Raw genomic sequence first — 18,055 nt, 5'->3', positions numbered from 1 at the left:
TTAAGAAGTGAATTTTATATTCTTTTGAAAATAATAAGATTTTCAGTCTTTATCTAATCTGTGATAATATCCATAGGCTAGATCTTATTGTTGGCAAAAACCCTGACTTCTGTTATCAGAAATTTCACCTTTGAGGCTGATATATTTCTTAACAATTTAATTTAGTGGTTGCAGGACATCATTACTCTGAAGATACCCATTATTTGGAAAAATATAAGCCAATTGCATAGAAGTCTATGAAGACTGAGACTAAACCTTTTTCTGTGCCTGTTATGCTGGTACAATGTAACAAGCAAAGTATGGGGTGATGCAGTCATGGTTGGTAGAACTGAAGAGATGGGCTGCCATTTTCTCACTAATTTAATTTGTTTCTGGTTGGAGTGTTCATTCTTTATGCATGTTGAGTTAACAGGACAACAGGCTGTGAAGGTATTAATACTTTCTAGATTCAAGTTTGACAAGATGGAATGCATCCTTCTAGAGAGAGGTAGATAGAAGAAATTTTGTCTGCATGTGTCTACCTATGTGTGCTCAAAAGTGGTCAGAAATCCCAAATGACCCAAGGCTATGTACTTGTTTGACGATCTAAAACGCCATACTCCTTCAGTGGAAACTAAGGCAGTAGCAATTTCTGCCTGGAGGATCTTTGTGTTTTACTATAGACTTAATTGTTAACTGCATGTGAAAAAAATCATGCAGCAGTCGTAATTTTTTTAACCTTAAAATTCTCATGAAGTTTTACTGTAACTGTCTTATATAACATGGTAATTGAGGTGATATTTTTATTTCTGTGGCAGTGCACTTGCAGTTCCTGCCACTATAAGGGCTGAGTCAAGGAGCCAGCAGGTGCTTGATTGCAGCAGCCGTTTTAAAACACTGGCTGCCTATATAAACACAGCAGCCTGCTGCCAGCAGGCAAGCAGAAACATCACCTGACTGCAAGGCTGTATGAAACATCTAGTAGGTAAGGGCAAGAGCTTATGGGGATGGCTAGGAGGCTTTTGGTCCTGTGCATGACCTAAAACTGCACCCTACTGGGGATGGGTGGCCTGGTGGGGCTCCTGGTGGCACAGGAGTCCCCAGGAGATGCCAGGCCAGTTACCATCCCAGTGAAAGGCAGGTCGGGGAGCCTTAACCCATAGCCTCCACAACACTGTAGGTACAAGGGGGCCAGGCATGGCTACAGCCATCTGAGCCCAAAGAGGGTATAAGACCCAGGCAGGGCCAGGCATGTCTATGGCCACCTGAGCCTTCACAGGGAAGGGAAACCCCAGAACCCCAAAGAAGTGCAACCCCAGAGAGGGGTTGGTAGTAAGGGCCTGGAAGAGGGTTGAGTAGGGCTGAGAGTCATCCTGAAGGACAGCCCAGAGGAGATGTTGCACAACCTGAAGGGCAGCACAGGGGCCAACCCCCTGAAGAGCAAGTTGAGGGAAGTGTGGAACCCCAGAAAGGGGGAACCCAATACGTGGGTCGGGGGCCCAGTGTATGTTTATATAGGTTATGTAAAGCTGCCCCAGGAGGGGCCAGGGCAAGTTTGGCCCAGGTCAGGAACTTGGGTGGCCACAACCTAAGTGAGGGTCACAGCAGAGGCCCAAGAGACTGTATGTCTGCCACCCAAGGCATGATCCGTATAAAGCCTATGGCCTATGGGAGCTGCTCCTAGAGGGAGCAGCGTGGAACAAGTTGTTGATGCAAGAAAGAGACCCTGTGAGACTGGGTGGAGTGTGAGAGGCCCTAGTGAGAGGAGGGCGGAGTGAATGTGTGTGTGAGAGGCCTGACAGTGAGGGCGAAGCTTAGTCTGGCTCTGCGCCGGGAGCATAATGTCACCATGGATGCCATCTGAGAGGCATGGGCTGTGGTGTAGGGAAGGTTTGGAGCTGCAGATAGTGCCCCCTGGCATCAGGGCATATAATAAGCAGCGTCCCGCATTTACCACCTATTTATGGGAACAGCAAAGTCGTGGCAGGTGAGACAGGGCAGACTGCCCCATAGAGGCAGGGAGCCGGGCTGGCATGAGACCTGGCCCCAAACGTGCCCTCCTGTCACAATTGTATTAGCAAGACTTAGGGATCATGGTTTTATTCACAAGTTATCGGATCATATCAAATGAATATCACTACCATCTTTATCCCAATTATGTAGTAAACATACAGTAATCATATTATGTTAGATCAGTATTTGTCCAAAGGCATCTCTTAGAAATTGTGAGGTTTTTTAAAAATGTTTCTGACTTTAAAATATCCATTCAACTGAAACTTTAGGCTGCTGTAGTGTTGAGTATCCAGTTGTGCCCAAGCTTCGTACGGAAAGGAAGTTTGCTACTAAGAAATTTTAGAAATCCCTAAATGTTATCTAAAATAGAAAAAGCCATGGATTATGTGTTTTGATTTTTAGGTTTTACTAGCTTGTAATCAGCCAAGGTTAGAAAGAGCTAATTAATGCCATTGGAGAAGTAATAAGTAAATTTAATTTCACAGTCAACATTTGAGTTATAGCAATGTAGAATCTTATTGATAGAAATGTACCTGAATTACCCTGAGAACACTCCCTGACTAGAATTTGACTGACTTTCTAATGAAGAAACAGGCCCTTGAATATTCTCTACATTTAAAAGACCATGCTTTAGAAAACTGCAAAGCTCACCACTGTCCTTATATCCCTTTCTGTCACTAATAGCATGGTATTTTTAACCTTGAAGTTCACTCTTCTTTTTTATAAAGAATTGTATTATGGCTAATAGTGGGGTGGGATGTATTGGGGATTTTGTTGGGGGCAAAGCTAAGTGAGGTAGCATTTCTGGTTTATTTTGTGTTTGGGTAATTGGAATTCAAGTGGTTATTTTAAAAAAATTGTTAACATTTCAGAAGCTTTGACTGGCTGTTATTTTATTGTAATTTTTTTCCTATTAAAAAAAATATATATGTATGTATAGGGTGACCATATGTCCCCCGGTTTAACCTGGACAATCCCAGGTTTCAGAAGCTGGTCCTAGCTAGCTGCTGAGAATTAAAATGAGCATCCCAGAAATGCAGGATTGCGAGGTACAGTCTGCCAGGGAGGTGGAGCAGTGCAATGTGGGACAGCACACTGCCGCCTGCCTACCCACCCCTGCTTCTGCCTGAAGCAGTGCCACTGACTTGGGGGCAGGCTGGGTGTGGGGGGAGGGGGCAGTATCCCAGATGTCCAGGATTTCCTTATCGTCAGCCTATGCATGTATAATTTGATATAGAATTCACATTTTTAATTTTTGTTCATTATAATTACTGACTAGCATGTGGCAGGGTCCATATCTGCAACACCCATTCATGACCATGATGGCAAAACTTGCCCTGCCTCAGTTTCTCTTAGTGGTCATCGACTACCTACAGCATGTCTCAGTATTGTAATGACTTAGCCTTCCAGCAGCATTACCCTCTGTCACATTATCAAAGTTCCAAACATAGTGAACTGAAGAAGAGGGCCATCTATTTCAATTCTTGGCAGGACCTAGCATCTCTATATCAGCTGTCTCTTCTTGTAAGACTCATCCAAGGTCCGTCCTTCAAACTCAGCTTGTCTCCAGGCTTCTCTCAACTGGTAAAACTTGATTCATAGATGCTAGGATCAGAAGGGAGCTCAACAGATCATCAAGTCTGACCCCCTGCCTAGGCAGGAAAGAGTGCTGGGGTTAGATGACCCCAGCCAGATGCCTATCAAGCCTTCTCTTAAAGACCCCCAAGGTAAGGGAGAGCACCACCTCCCTTGGAAGTCCATTCCAGTTTTTTTGCCACCCTTACTGTGAAGAAATCTGTTTGAGTTCTGTCAGCCCCATACTGACCTAATTTTTCTTATTTTAATCTCTACCCACCAACCCTGACACTCAGAGCAGGAAGGTCAGGGTGGAGTAGACTGAGTCCATAGGCCTTATTATCTCCCTCTTTGTCAATGAGGGCACGCCCTCGTGCTGGCAAACAGGTGCACACCCCTTCTCTGATGGATTGTTTTGGGTTTATTACTGGGGGCGGATATAACTAAGAATTTGTATGTGACTAACATTTTGAATTATTTAAAAGCACAAAATGTGTTTTGTTTTGTTTTTCTGTCTGCTTCTTTCAGAAGTCAAACCAACTTGCATATTTAATGGTGTGGAATACTACGATGGAGACATGTTTCGAATGGATGCTTGTCGTTTTTGTCGATGTCAGGGTGGCGTATCCATTTGTTTCTCAGCCCAGTGTGGCGAGCTGCACTGTGACAGATATTATGTGCCAGAAGGAGAATGCTGTCCAGTCTGTGAAGGTAATTTCTCAATCACATTCACTTATTATAGCTACTCTTTTTTTTTGCTTTTAAGTGGTGTGGAGATCTGAGTCAGTATTGTTTTTGTTTCTCTGGAAGTCTCCATCATCTTGGGCTTAGGTTGAAAAAGGGGATTTTACAGAAGGTGTCACAATGACTTCTTAGTTGTATCAGGAAACATATGATGCATCTTTGCTAGAAAACCCTGGTTTACAAGGATAGCTTCCATACCCAGTGGCTGGAGCTGCCTTCTCCTTTCCCCCCTTACATGATGTGCAAAACTGAAATGAATGGGTTCAGTTTGCAGGAAAGAGAGCTTGAAGTGCTGGCTAAGGAGGGTTATTCCAACTATGTATCTTTAGCCTTACATTTTTGGAGGTATTGACCTGATGGCTCCTGAGTTGTCCAGCTTCACTATTTGATGTTTAGTCGGTCACTAGGTCTGAGTTCAGTATACTGATTTGGTTTTGCTAAGGTCCTTAGGGATGTCAAGCTTATGGTCCATGGGCCAGAACTGGTCCATAGAACCATGTTGTATAGCCTATGGAGCTTGTAGAGGGGTTGGAGCAAGTGGGGCATGGAACCCTATTGGACATACATGTCAGCAGTGAGGGGTGAGCAGTGGCTGAAATGACCCCCACTATTGCTGCTTGCCCCACAACCACATCTAGTTCCAGCTCACAGAGAACCTATCAGTCCAAATCTGCCCCAAGGATTGGGGCCAGTTTGGCAACCCTAGACTAAAGCCATTGCTGTTTTTGTTTGTTAATAAATTAATATGCATGTATGCGACTAAAAATCAAGAGACTTGGATTCTAATCTCCAATCTGCTGAGAAATTCTCATGTGATATACTGGACAAGTCCCTTAAATATCATCTTTTCTAATTGAACTTCTTCACTTTTAAAAAATCATTGTTATGTTTTCTTCCTCACAGTAGTGGTATGAGGAAAATTTAGTAAAGATTCTGAAGTGCACTGAAATCCTCCAAAGGAGCTAGAAAAAGAAAATGTTACTGCTACTGTTACTCAGAAATATTTAGCTTATTGTGACACAAGTTTACTGTGGTCCCAATCCTACATCCCATAGTTACCTGAGCATGCATTTCTTACTCAAATGAATAATTCCTTTAGATCACTTGTTTTTTTGCTTCGCTGGTGACTATCTGTGTTTTAGGCCAATAAGTATAAATATATATGGAAGTAGAATTAACATATTTTGTTAATGTTATGGTAACCTCTCTATCTGAGCATTGTGTATTGTGCACTGATACACATAGTACTGAGTACTGTGAGTACTAAATGACACATACTCAGGGAAAATTCTTTTCAGGAAAAACACAGCACCAGAGAACTTGGCCCCTTGTCTCTATTATTTCCTGAAAACTTGGTAAAGTAAAATTTGTCAGGAAATTGTTCTGGCAAATTGTCACATATTGTTGGAGCTGTTTTTAAAAATTAGCCTTTTCTCTTCCTCATCTGAGACTCTAGGAATAGGACTGTCAAGCATATTTGTTTTCATTCCCCCCCATATCTTGGGAGGTCATGTCTGAGATGTATGAGAATAGAAGTGGAAGTCTCTTGTCATAGTTCTTGGTAGACAGGATACAGTGGATAATGATTTGACAGTTGTCCAACAGAACAGTTTCCTTTAGGTCTAGGTTGGTCTCAGCTGCTATTTAATTTTTTCTTGGCTGATTAGCTATTAGGCATTGGCTTGATATGTCAGCCATGATGCTATGGCCTCCTGTCGGATACCTGCTTTTTAGTATGGCTTCCCAAATATCTTCATTGGGGAAGTCTGTTTTATAGATTTTTGTTAAATTATCAAGCAAAATACTTCTCAGTTTGTATGGTCAGTCTTTTTTTACTCAACTGTGGTCTTTCAGGTGAAATCCAAGTATGGGTTTCCTGTAAGGTAGTATAATTTTCCTGCTTCAGCATAAAAAAGTAAGAAAATATGACATAAACCTCTTCATTCTAAGTCAAATTCTATCTAGATGATATATATATCATATATCATATTATTTGTCCAACTAATTTGCATCAAATATGTACATGAGTATTTGCATTATATGTATACACACATGTATATGTGTGTGTGTGTGTTCTTGGGCTTCCAAAATACATGTTTAGGAGAAAACTAGGAATACACAAATCCAGTGATTTACCCACAAGTTTCGTCATTGTTTATTTTTTCTTCTCTCTCCTTTTTTTTTTTTTTTTTCCTGTTTCATCTATCCAGAGGACGGACTTCTTCATGTTTTGTTAAATATTTTCTTTCTTGGACAGTAACTTGTCTTTCTTTGCTTATGTTTTCCTGATTATTTGCATGGTGTAGTTTAGGAATTCTTGTTCTTTTTAAAATATTAAACGTACCTACCACTCTTACAGGGGTTCTCAAAAGAATCCAAGACGATATCTCTGCCCCCTTCTCCCCGCCCATTCATCATGGAGAAAAATAAACCTCATCTTCAATTCAAGTATACCCAGGGCAGGTAGCTGCTCTGGCTTTGGCCCCAGGTCTGTCTTCAGCCCTGGCCAGGTAGTGTTGGCACAGTGAAGGGAGGAGAGAAGAGATTTCATGGTTTGGGGTGAGGAAGATCATGAGGTCTGGCCCAGGGGGAGCATGGGGTGAAAGGGATAGCGCATGGTAAGAAGGGGGAGCTCAGAGGAAACCATGTAGTGCAGGGGCAGGGATGGTGCGGGGGAGAACGTTCAGTGCAGGGTGACTTGCCACTGAAGGAGCAGCCTCTGTATTTATCTAGGTCAGTCACCAACCAGTTGATTGGGATCAATAGGTCGATCCTGGCGCCTCTTGTAGTTGGTCTGGGGTGGGGGGGCTGAGTGCATGCCTGCGCATCCCCCCCCCTGCCAGCCCAGCAGGTCAGTTGGTGGGGAAGGGAAGGGACAGGGGCCAGACTGAGGCTCCACAGTGAGGGACCAAGTGCAGAAGCAGCTAGGTGAGTGATGTAATTCCCCAGCCAGCTGTAGCAAGGCTCTGGGTGCAAAGCCCAGCCCACAGTGGGAGTTGCCTCCGATGCGTGGAGATCGGGGGATGTGTGTCCCCCCCCTCAAACACAGAGCAGCACGGATGGCTGCAGCAGGGGTCAGGGAGGGACATGGGCTGGAGCAAGGGCTGGGCAACAGGGGCAGGGTAGGACAGAGCCCCAAGTAGCTCATTCAGGGGGCTTGAGGGGGAGCACTAACCTTGGGAAGGCACAGGGGGTGCATGCACCTGGAATTGCACGGGGCAAGGTGAGGCAGCGTGGGCTGCAGTTGTTGGCTGGGCCTGGGCTGTTCCTGGCAGAGGATGTGGCTGCGCTCCACTTGGGCTGGGTGGCAGCGCTGGGAGTGGGGCTATAATGCCTCTACCAGGCCCAGTCTCAGGACAGCTGCAGCCTTTGCTGTGATCAGCCCAGTACTCATTCCCAGCTCCAGCCCCAGCCCTTCCCCACCCTCTGAGGGCACAGGGGCCATGTGCCCTGGATCTGTGCAGGGGGAGGGCAGGCTGATGGGCTAGGGCTGTGAGGGAGCACCAGGCTGATCACGGCAGAGGCTGTGGTCACACCGAGATTGGGCCCGGTGGCAGTGTCACTGGGAGGGTTCTGGGGGGCTACAGCAAATTTTCGGGTGGTGGCAGCACTGCTGCATCCTCCACTAGGTACAGCCCAGCCCCAGCTGGCAGCTGCAGCCTGCCCCACCCCCTGCAGCCTGCCCCACCCTGTCCAACCCCATGCAATTCTGGGGGCATGTGCCCCCCGCCCCTAGACGATCTACTCAGGGCTCCACCTCACCCCGCCCCAGCTGTTTAAGGCCTGCCCCCTGCTCCAGCCTTTACTCTCTCCCTCCCAGAGGGGAGAGACAGTGTGGGGCTAGGGCTGGGGCACTGATTTGCCTTGCCCTACCCCACAGCCTTCTCACTTCCCCCCACTCACCCCACAGACTTATCTGCTGGGGGGTGTGCCCCCAAATAATTTTTTCACCCTCTGCCTTGATCTCCCCTCTCTCCACCTAGATTTCCCTGCAGTAGCAGCTAGGGCACAGGGTAGATCTTGGGTTCTTTTTAAAGTCCAAAAGTGATTTCCAACTTAGAAAGGTTGGAGATCACTGATCTAGGTGAAGGGTCTACATTTTAAATGGATATTATATGGGATGTGAGCTTGGAAGGCTTCTTGGTGTGATCCTTGTCATCTCACATAATGGTCAACAGAGTTTAGTGATAAGATACCTGACTTTCATTTTCTGGTAAATCTATCCTGATTTGGTTTGGAACAAGACAAATAATTGCAAGCAAAAACAAAATTTAAAGAAAATTGATATTGTGATGTTAAGAACCAAAAACTTCTTACATATCAAATTTCTTTTTAACGTTAGCAAAATTACTTGATCTTCCTTAACAAGAGTTTAGAAAATTATTAACTAGTTTTACTGAAAATTTAGAAGGAACCTGTGGAAGAAGCTAGAGGCATACAATTTCAGTCCAAATGGTTAAGTTTTGGTATAGTTATAAAATATTTAGGGGTGCACCAGTAAAGATTTTCTTGGCCGATACTGATAACCAGTTATATTAACCAGCCATATCGGCCAATACTGACCCAATAACCAATTTGGTTACATGCGACACCAGAGGCTACTGGAGCACACCAAAATTTTAAAAAAAGTTTGTCAGTATTTCAAAATGTACCGACATAAATAAACTTTTTTTTTTCACAATCCAGCAGCCTCTGGCATCGCATGTATCAGCATCCCGGCACTTAAAAATGGTGGTGGGGGTGCTTAAGCCAAAACTTGTCAAAGCTTGAGCTCTATTTCAAGTGCTGCTGCCACCATTTTTAAACACAGGGATGCTTTTAAGTGGGGCAGAGCTGAGCAGGGTGAGGGCAGATGCATCCTGGCCTCTGTGGGCTCGAGACTCTCCACTCTGATGCCTTTGCCCTGAGAGCCCCACATCAGCCGTGCATCCCCTTCCCGCCCGCCAGCAGGAGGCACAACTCACCTCCCTCACTGCTGCTGGGTGGGCAGCGGGTGCGTGGCCAGTGCAGGGCTCCCAAGGGAAAGGCAGCATAAGTTTTCCAGATGTACCTGTTGGCATTTTTTTCAAGGGTGCATGATGGAACTTTCTGAAATATCCCAGCTGTCTCGTTAATGGTCTGTCTCTGTTTTTCCTCTCTTCTTCCTGGAGACAGAATTATTTTCTTTACAAGTGCTCAAAACATAACTGAGCTTGAATTTGACCTGAGGATATAGGAAAGTGTGTCTGCATATTTTTGGAGTTTGCTTCTCTTATTTGTTTCCATTGTTAATTATTAAGTAGGTCTCTTATGTAATGCTAGTTTAGTTATTGTTTGTTTTGAAGTGATACTAGAATTACTCTTCATTTTTTAATTTATGCCTTTAAATGTTTTTGATAGCTAATATGAAAAAAAATTGCCTAGATTAGAACTCATGCAACTTTTTGGCCTGTTATATCTGACCTGTAACAGTATTGTGTGGAATAAAAATGGTCTTTGAAATAACTATGGCCCCACCCGTGTAAAGTGTTATAGCTTTAAAGTAGCACATTACAATGCAGTACTGTCAACTTACATGCATCTTTAATTAATTTGATTCCTGTCATGAACACCCTTCCTAATCAAGGTGCTGTTTTCTATAATTAAATGTTCAAGTGGCTTTACTATGCAGAATGTCTAAAAATAACAAAAGCATAAATCTATGTGGCAATATCAACACTTGAAAGGAGGAAGGCCTCAGCCTGAATGCAAATAATAAAAAAGATACGGTGTCTTGGTTCTCACCAATGACTGGCTGTAATATTAACAAGTACTGTACCAATAGCTCATTGAGAGACATCACTGTGTTTTCTTCTTTTTTCTTTACTTTCTTTTAAAATACCCCCAAAAGTAAATGGAAAAAATATTTTCATGCAATATTAAGTATGGACTACTAAAGTATGTAACTAGAAAAACTATATGTTCAGGTTCCAGTATCTCTACTAAGTTAGCCAAGTATACGTAATATTTTCTCTTCCACCTTTGTTTATTAAAATTGTATATTTAACATGGAATTGAAAAATGTACATCATAAAACATGCAGAATAGTCAGCATGGGTGAATTAATGTTTCTGACCTCACACATCAACATCAAACTTTGGCTTTTTTGACTTATTAGCCATGCAGTATCAGGACTGTATGATTATAATGTGAAGCTCTTCACATTAGATGGTGCATTTGATGGTGTTTTAATTTCCTGTTGCTTTTTGTCTACCTTAAAAGATCATCATTAATTGGTGATATTCATCAATAACTTCTATAAATAACAAGAAAATGACATTTCCTCTTACTGTAATTTATCTTATTTTAGATCCAGTTTATCCAGTTAGTAACCCTGCTGGCTGCTATGCCAATGGACAGATTCAAGCACATGGAGATCGCTGGAGAGAAGATGATTGTACATTCTGCCAGTGCATCAATGGGGACCCTCACTGTGTGGCAACAGCTTGTGGTCAGAGCTGCTTGAATCCTGTTAAAGTGCCTGGGGAATGCTGCCCAGTGTGTGAAGGTAAGACCTGTATATTTCTAATGCTATTTATTCCAGTATGTTAGCTAAAATTTGTATTGGTTGTTTAAATGAGATTCGATAGTTTGAGATGTTATGTACATGTTGTTGACCTGGTTTCACTGCTGTGAATGTATGTTTCTGGTTTCACTGCTGTGAATGTATGTTTATGAAAATATATTCATTAATAAAAATTGTATGCTAAACTGGGGTTCCTCACTTTAGACTGCTTTGCCTCTTTCACTTAGGTAGTTGAATTTACCAAGGGATTAATACAGATCTCATTAATGTCAAAGGAAGTGTTTAATTTGAACCAACTAGTTATGAATCAGTCCCTAAGTAACAAAAAGAAACTTTTTAAACAGTCACCCTTGTATATTTCCCTAGGACACTCTTGTATGCCTGAATTGGGACCAATATTTGCAACAGCATAAGAAAGAACTGGTTAGACCTCAGAGGTTCAATAATATGCAGGTTTTATTAAACAAGTCAAGGGCTAACCTTAAACATGAGCTTGATATGTCTATAATTAGCTTTTTGCCATCTGGTAGATTTGGATTTTCCCCTCTGTTTGTGGCTTTGTGGAACTTTGTGTCTCTGCTCAGCCTGGCACTGTGCGGGGCGGTAGATGAGATTCATATTGACCAAAGGAATGCTCTTTGCCGATCCAACACTTGGAGCTGCTAAGCCTTCTCCTAATTAACATCTCCTCAGTAAAAGGAAAGGAAAAGAAACCAAATGCTTCCACTTCTAATATGTTATGGAGCCTGAGGAAGCAGAGCAATATTTTATAACAAAACTAGAAGTTTTTATCTGTTCTATCAATTATAAAATTAATAACCTTATATTCAGTTTAAAAGTGAAATTAAAAATAGTTCATTATCACACTAGGAAGAAGTTTCATCAAAGAAATTTTATCTGTTGAGTTCTCAAATCATTTTTAATATAGATTTATACTCTAGCTGAAATAGTAAGCTGCATTGTTTTCCAGCTGGAACTGCTATTTTTAATTTTCTTATAGAAATACAGAAATTTAACACATACATTTTACATAATTGGCTGAGTTTTTAAATTAGCACTATGACAGATGTAACAATGCTTTTATAATCAGAAGGCACTGAGGCAACAGTAGAAACATAAACTCATTTGCCAAAAGTAGAAAATGGAAGATGTCTGTATTGTCAGGGTTGCAGTTTTACATCATAGTTGCACTGCATGAACAATAAGATGTTAGGAGTATATTTTTAGAGTGTATGGATTTTATAAGCAGATTATTCAGTGTGTAATTGGGTAAAACTCCAAACCATGACAGTCAATTGGAAGTGGTATTTCTTATTTGTGTTTGTGAATAAGCAGTATCCTTGTCTTGTGAATTTTGTGGAGGAGTGCAATAGGTAGCCAGAGAGCTCCTATTATTTTAAGAGAAAGCTGCAGCAGAATGAGCTGTGGGTGGCTGGGGAGCCACCTGGCTGGAAGGGGTACAGTTTAGGAAGCATATAAGCCCAGGGCCTGGATCAGAGCAGGCAATCTGACCCTGCAGGCAGCAGGGGGAAGAGCATCTGAACAGGATGACTGCAGAGGAGTGACCTGAGCTGCCCTGGGAACTGCAAGCAAGGCACTTAGAGCTTACAGGGAAGTATGACACAGTGGTGGAGGGAGAGTTTTGTACAGCCAGAGAGCTGGTGTTTGTTTGGATCCAGTGCGGAGATAGCTTTAGTTGCAGCCAGTGGGCTTATGTTTTGTTCTATTTATTATGCTAGTGGACTAGATATGTCTAGACAGGGTAATGAGGAGGCAACTTTGGTGTTCAAGGCCCAAAGTGCTCAACTGTAAAACATGCAGTTTCGAGCCCTTCCAGGGGCCAGGCTCAAGCAAAAGTCAGGTAAAAGTCTAGAAGGTTAAAGCTTGCACTAGGAGAGCTGATAGAAATGGGCCCAAGAGGGCAAGATGGGCTGGAATTTATCACTGGTACAGTGGGCTTAGACTGACAGGCCCAGCTAATGGGAAGGGAAGGCTAGTGGCTGGGAAGGCTGAGACCCCAACAAAGGTGGAGAGGCCTAAGGAGGCCTGACATGAGTGATTAACCAGTAATATCTGCAAGGCACGGGCATAGCTGTAGAGGCAGAAGGAAGCCAAGAACAGCCCCAAGGCAACAGGTGTCTAGGGGGCAGAGACGGGCTAAGAGGGCTCACTTAGTGCTCGAGGGGCAGGATTGGGCTAGCCAAAGGACAGACAACAGCTCACTCAGGGACCCTAGGGCAGCCTTCCTCTTCACAGATCAACTAATTCACTGTCAACGTGTGACAGGCTAGGGAAAAGTGAGAGTACCCAGGGAGCTGGAGTGGGGCAGGAGCTGCATGTCTACCAAGGGACCTGACAATTGCCCCTGGGGGCCAGGTCATGTTACAGGGTATAAGAAAGCAAGAACTGTATGGCTGATGGGAATGATAATGGGTTCCAAAATTTTGCCCCCTTCAGGTGGCCTCTGCACCTACTGTCAAATTAGTACTTACTGGCATTGAACTGTGGAATATTATGAAGAGCAGTGTCTATTGTAGTCACTTGTCTGTCTCTTTCCCCTTGTGGAGTATTCAAAGGATACAAAAGGGGATGAATGGCCTCTTCTATCCCTCATTTCCTTTTTAACTGTTAATATTCTGACAGGCTTGGCTCACATGTTCTTCTCAATATTAAGTTATTGGTGATTGCTCCCCCTCCCCCCTTTGGTTCCTCTACATCAACCTAATCCAGTGTGAAATCCCTTGTGCCATCAACAGTGTAGACGTCTCCAGGTCTTTCTGAATCAACCCAATCATGTGCCAAACAAATTTCCTGGTGTGTCATGCCATGCTACCAAGGTAGACTGCTTCTGGTGCTTTGTTGAAAGCTGGTTTGACTATCACTACACTGCTCCTCAGCATGCCAAGAAGACACTTTCAGTCTTCTCAGGTTGTTACACTGACTTCTGAATTGCTGAAATACTTGACAAGAACGTTCTCAAAAAGTTCAGTGGCTTCTATTGAGAACAGGAGCTTTTGAACACACACAACTCTTCTGCTATTACTAGTCATCTATTAATGCCATGTGTGAGTTCTACCAGGCCTTTTGAGTTGTGGTTTCAGTTTTACCTCTTTCATGCTCTTAAGTAACAGTCCATACTCATCACAACATACTCAAATTTATTGAAGGGTTTAAATTTACCTCAAGTAGAACTTGTTGCAGTTGCCTTGTGTTGATGTCTCACTAAAGGAAACTTTTTTTTTTCTGAACAGTGTGTGGCTTGCTGAGTACCACAGGAGTAGACTTTACTCATTTAGCAGTCCCAGGATATTCCTTCTGGTTCACGTGTCTCTAGCTCATGGGTGGAACTCTTGTTTCAAAAATCTCTTGGGTCTTGTTAATGGTTAGGCTGCCATTTATCTTCTATAAAGTCAGTGAAAAGGGCAGTCTTCATAGCTAGAAGGAATGGACCGTGTGTCCAATACTCTGCAGATACTTATGTGAAGATAGGAAATCTACATTTTCATTCATGAATAAATATCATTTTAGTGAGGCATACAACATTTAGCTGCAGTCTACATATGCTGAGTCCTTTCATATGTATTTTCCCAGGCCTAAATTGTGCCATGGTATTAATGTTATTATTGGAATATATACATTTTTAGAGGTTTCATGTTCAGTACACCATTGTTTACATGTGCTGGCGTGGAGTCAGTTCACTTGCTGAGTCAGTATCTTGCTGTGAACACTTAATACCTGTGCTCCATGATCTGCATGCTGACTTTTCAGTTAGACAGGGTTCTTTGGGTAAATCTGATATCTTTTATTAGACCAACTCAGATAGCTGAAAAAATTCTTTGCGAGCTTTCCGGTATAAATACCCTTCATCAGGCTGAGGAAGCGTCTCCAGTTGATGTGTGCTCTTCCTTGATGGAATGAATGGTAAAGAACCCAAAGGATGGTATGTATGCAAGAAAGCCAGTCAGTGAAGACATGCACTGAAGAGTCAGTGGGCGAGAGACAGGCTGGTGGGGGAGAGAGGGAATGAATGTAGCTGGTAAATAGTGGAGCAGTACCTGGGGAGTTGGATGTTAGGCAGGTTATAAATCCAATGGCTATATTTAGTTCACATATTTTGTATCCAGGAGGTTGATGAAGTGAAGTTCATAGACTTATCTCTGAAAGGTGTTTTGTAAATTCCCTTTGAGGATTAGAACTGAGAGATTGGAGAGAGAGTGGTTTTCTTGTAAGAAATGTGCCCCCACAGGTAATCGGGTATTCTTGTCTCCTATAGATTTCTGGTGCACATTCATTCTGGTCCACGGTTGTTGTTTGGTGCCTCCTACGTATTTTCCATCAGGCATTTTGTTCATTGGATGAGATACATTACGTTTCTGGAGGTAGAGCTGTAAGATCCAGGTATGCTGACGGTTCTGTTGTGGGATGTAGTTATTGGTGGTGGAGATGTTTTATATTTCTTGTTGTAGATCCATTTGATGTGCTTGGGGCCATAGGAAGTTTGTTTCTGGTGATAAGGTTAGCTAGGTTGGGTGCTTGTTTTAAGGCTAGGATGGGTGGTTCTGGGAAGCTCTCTTTAAGAATTGGGTCTTTCTCTAGTATGGGTTGCAATTGTTTGAGGATTTTCTGTATAGGTTCGAGGGGTGGGGTGTGATATGTCATAACCAGTGGTGTGTGATTCATGGGGGTTTTCTTTCTGTACTGCAGCAGTTCTTCACATGGTATCTGTGTAGCTCTTTCGAAAGTATGAGCTGTCTCTCTGGAGGACTGTCTTTGTCAAGTGAAAGCGGTTTCTGAGGGCTTGGCTGTATATCGCAGCTTTCTTGGTGTGTTTAGGGTAATTGATGGTTCTCTACAAATATGTATGTTGGTCTGTGGGTTTCTTGTATATCGTGGTCTGTATTTTACCATTTTGGATAGTGACCATCATGTCTAAAAAGGAAATGTTGGTGCTGGAGTATTCAAGAGATAGTCAGATGGAGGGGTGATGACTTTTCAGTTGAGATTTTAAAGTGATGTTTCTAACCTATGAAGTCCTAAATGGTTTGATATTTGACTATTTGAAAGCCTGTCTTTTGACCCTCTCAGATCCTTTTTCCATTATAAATTATTACAAGCCACCTTGTAAGATTCAGTCCAATCCTTAGGTATCCAGGTTGTAGCCATATTGGTCCAGAGGAAAAAGCAATCAGGACTCATAATAGAGGTAATATCTTTTATTAGACCAACTAGATTTTTTGCAAAATAATTTATTTAATTGCAAGCTTTCAGGCACAAACACCATTCATCAGGCATCAGAGAAAAGATTGTAAAAGTTCTTCTGGGTAAAAATAAAACTTCATATTTCATAGGATTTCACAGAGGAGTCCATAAGTGGAAAACTCCTCTAGGCAGGCATTTCTTAGCTGGTAAGGTGTCTCCAATGCCTGATGAAGGGTGTTTGTGCCTGAAAGCTTGCAATTAAATAATTTTTTTTGCAAAAATCTAATTTTTCTAATAAAAGGTATCACTTCTACTGTGAGCCCTGATTGCTTTTTCCTCTAGATCAATATGTCTACAACCTGGATACCTGACACGTGGAAGATGCTGAATTTTAGCCAATTTTTAAAAAAATAAAATCTTCATAATTTCACTAGGAAGAAGCATCTTTGACCACCTGAAACCTGAGATGCTGCTCCTACCTTTGTTCAAGGTAATTTGCATCATCACAGAGCCTCACAACAGAACTCAGAGACACCTTACCAGCTAAGAAATGCCTGCCCAGAGGAGTATTCCATCTATTGACGCCTCTATGAAATCCTATAAAATATGAACTTTTATTTTTACCTAGGAGAACTTTTACCATCTTTTCTCTGATGCCTGATGGAGATTGTTTGTGCCCGCAAGCTTGCAATTAAAGAATTGTTTTTTGCAAAAATCTAGTAGGTCTATTCCAATGCTTATGTATTTTGCATGCTGAGCAATTAGAGTGTCTACCCTTTATCCCATAAAGGATTCCTCCATACCAAAATGTACTGCTGTGCATAGATATCCAAGCTAACTCTAAATAAGGTAGCTTGGATACTGCAAGTACTGGAGCCTAGTGGTTCACCCAGGCTAACATATTCTGTAATTAGCTTTGGGTGAAGTAATGCAGTGATGTGGCTATGCTGCTTCTAGGCTAGCTTGGTTATCCTTATATTTAGATCCTTTGACCATGAAGTTAATAGACTAACTCTTATTGACCTCATTGGCCTGCAGAAGAGGACCCATAGTACTACCAAGCCTAGTATCTTTATCACTTTATACCCTTTACTATTTGTTCCTGATATTAAATGAGTCTACTCCTAAACTCCTGTGGTAGTGCTTTCTGATACCTTCTTTATTGTTTTTTTCTATATACCTCTTGATTTTTTTTATCTGAATATTCTTGTTCTTATCTACTCAGTAGTATCAAGAAGTCATCAAGCTTGATCTTTTTTATGACAGCATAACCTTGTTCACAAATTTGATTCATGCAGCCTTTTAATTACCTTTTTTCAAAACTAATAATCCCAGTAATGCAGTTTCTGCATGTGTGACTTCCATTCCATTTATCTAATATGCTGTATGCTAAACACTTAACAGTTGGCATCTGTTACTGACAGCCTAATTTGAAGGAGTGTAATAATGAAGAACTTCTGGAGCAGGTCTAAGTTAGAGGGTACCATTCTACAGTTACAGTACATCCTTGGTTATGTGAATACGAAATTTTTTTAAACCAATTTTAAATATTCTTCTGGTTTTTTTAAAGCATTATTTAATATAGTACTGCCTTCTACTCCTAAATTTGGCAGAAGGCAGGGCCAGGTGGCACCTTATAGACTAACTCAGAAAAGCATAAGCTTTCTTTGGTGATAGCTTGCTTTGTTAAATGCCGTAAACAGACTTACAGACAGCAGGGGTACTAGATAAAAAGGAATAAAGTAATTGAAATAAAAAGGTTAGGGAAAAGGAGGGAGGCAAAGATGGGTCAAAGTGATCAGAAGGGATAAACAAAGCAGTAAAGCCATTGAGGGATATACAGGTTATAAAACTAGTCCTGGTAATGAGCTGATAATCCAGGGACTCTGTTGAGGCCATTCTTAACCTAACCCAGTGTGTGGATAATTTCTTGTTCTGTAATTCTCTGCTCAGGTTAGCTTCTAAAGTTTTGTTTAAGAGCAGCTACTCTGAGGTCAGTGA

General features: G+C 42.2%; 1 protein-coding gene across 1 annotated transcript in view; it reads left to right on the top strand.

Annotated features, from left to right (window-relative positions):
• CRIM1 (cysteine rich transmembrane BMP regulator 1) overlaps positions 1-18,055 on the top strand; it is a gene marked incomplete at its 5' end in the record, with an annotated part of 383,203 nt that overhangs the window by 218,282 nt on the left and 146,866 nt on the right. The window contains 2 exons of the mRNA XM_019548604.1: positions 4,096-4,278; positions 10,640-10,837. Of these exons, the coding sequence (XP_019404149.1) occupies positions 4,096-4,278; positions 10,640-10,837 (381 nt within the window). The remainder of the gene's footprint in view (positions 1-4,095; positions 4,279-10,639; positions 10,838-18,055) is intronic.

Source organism: Crocodylus porosus, unplaced genomic scaffold (genome assembly GCF_001723895.1).
Source record: "Crocodylus porosus isolate Cpor-Errol unplaced genomic scaffold, CroPor_comp1, whole genome shotgun sequence".
Taxonomy (NCBI): domain Eukaryota; kingdom Metazoa; phylum Chordata; order Crocodylia; family Crocodylidae; genus Crocodylus; species Crocodylus porosus.
Note: the sequence above shows the minus strand (reverse complement) of the source record. Positions and strands in the feature narration are given on the sequence as shown.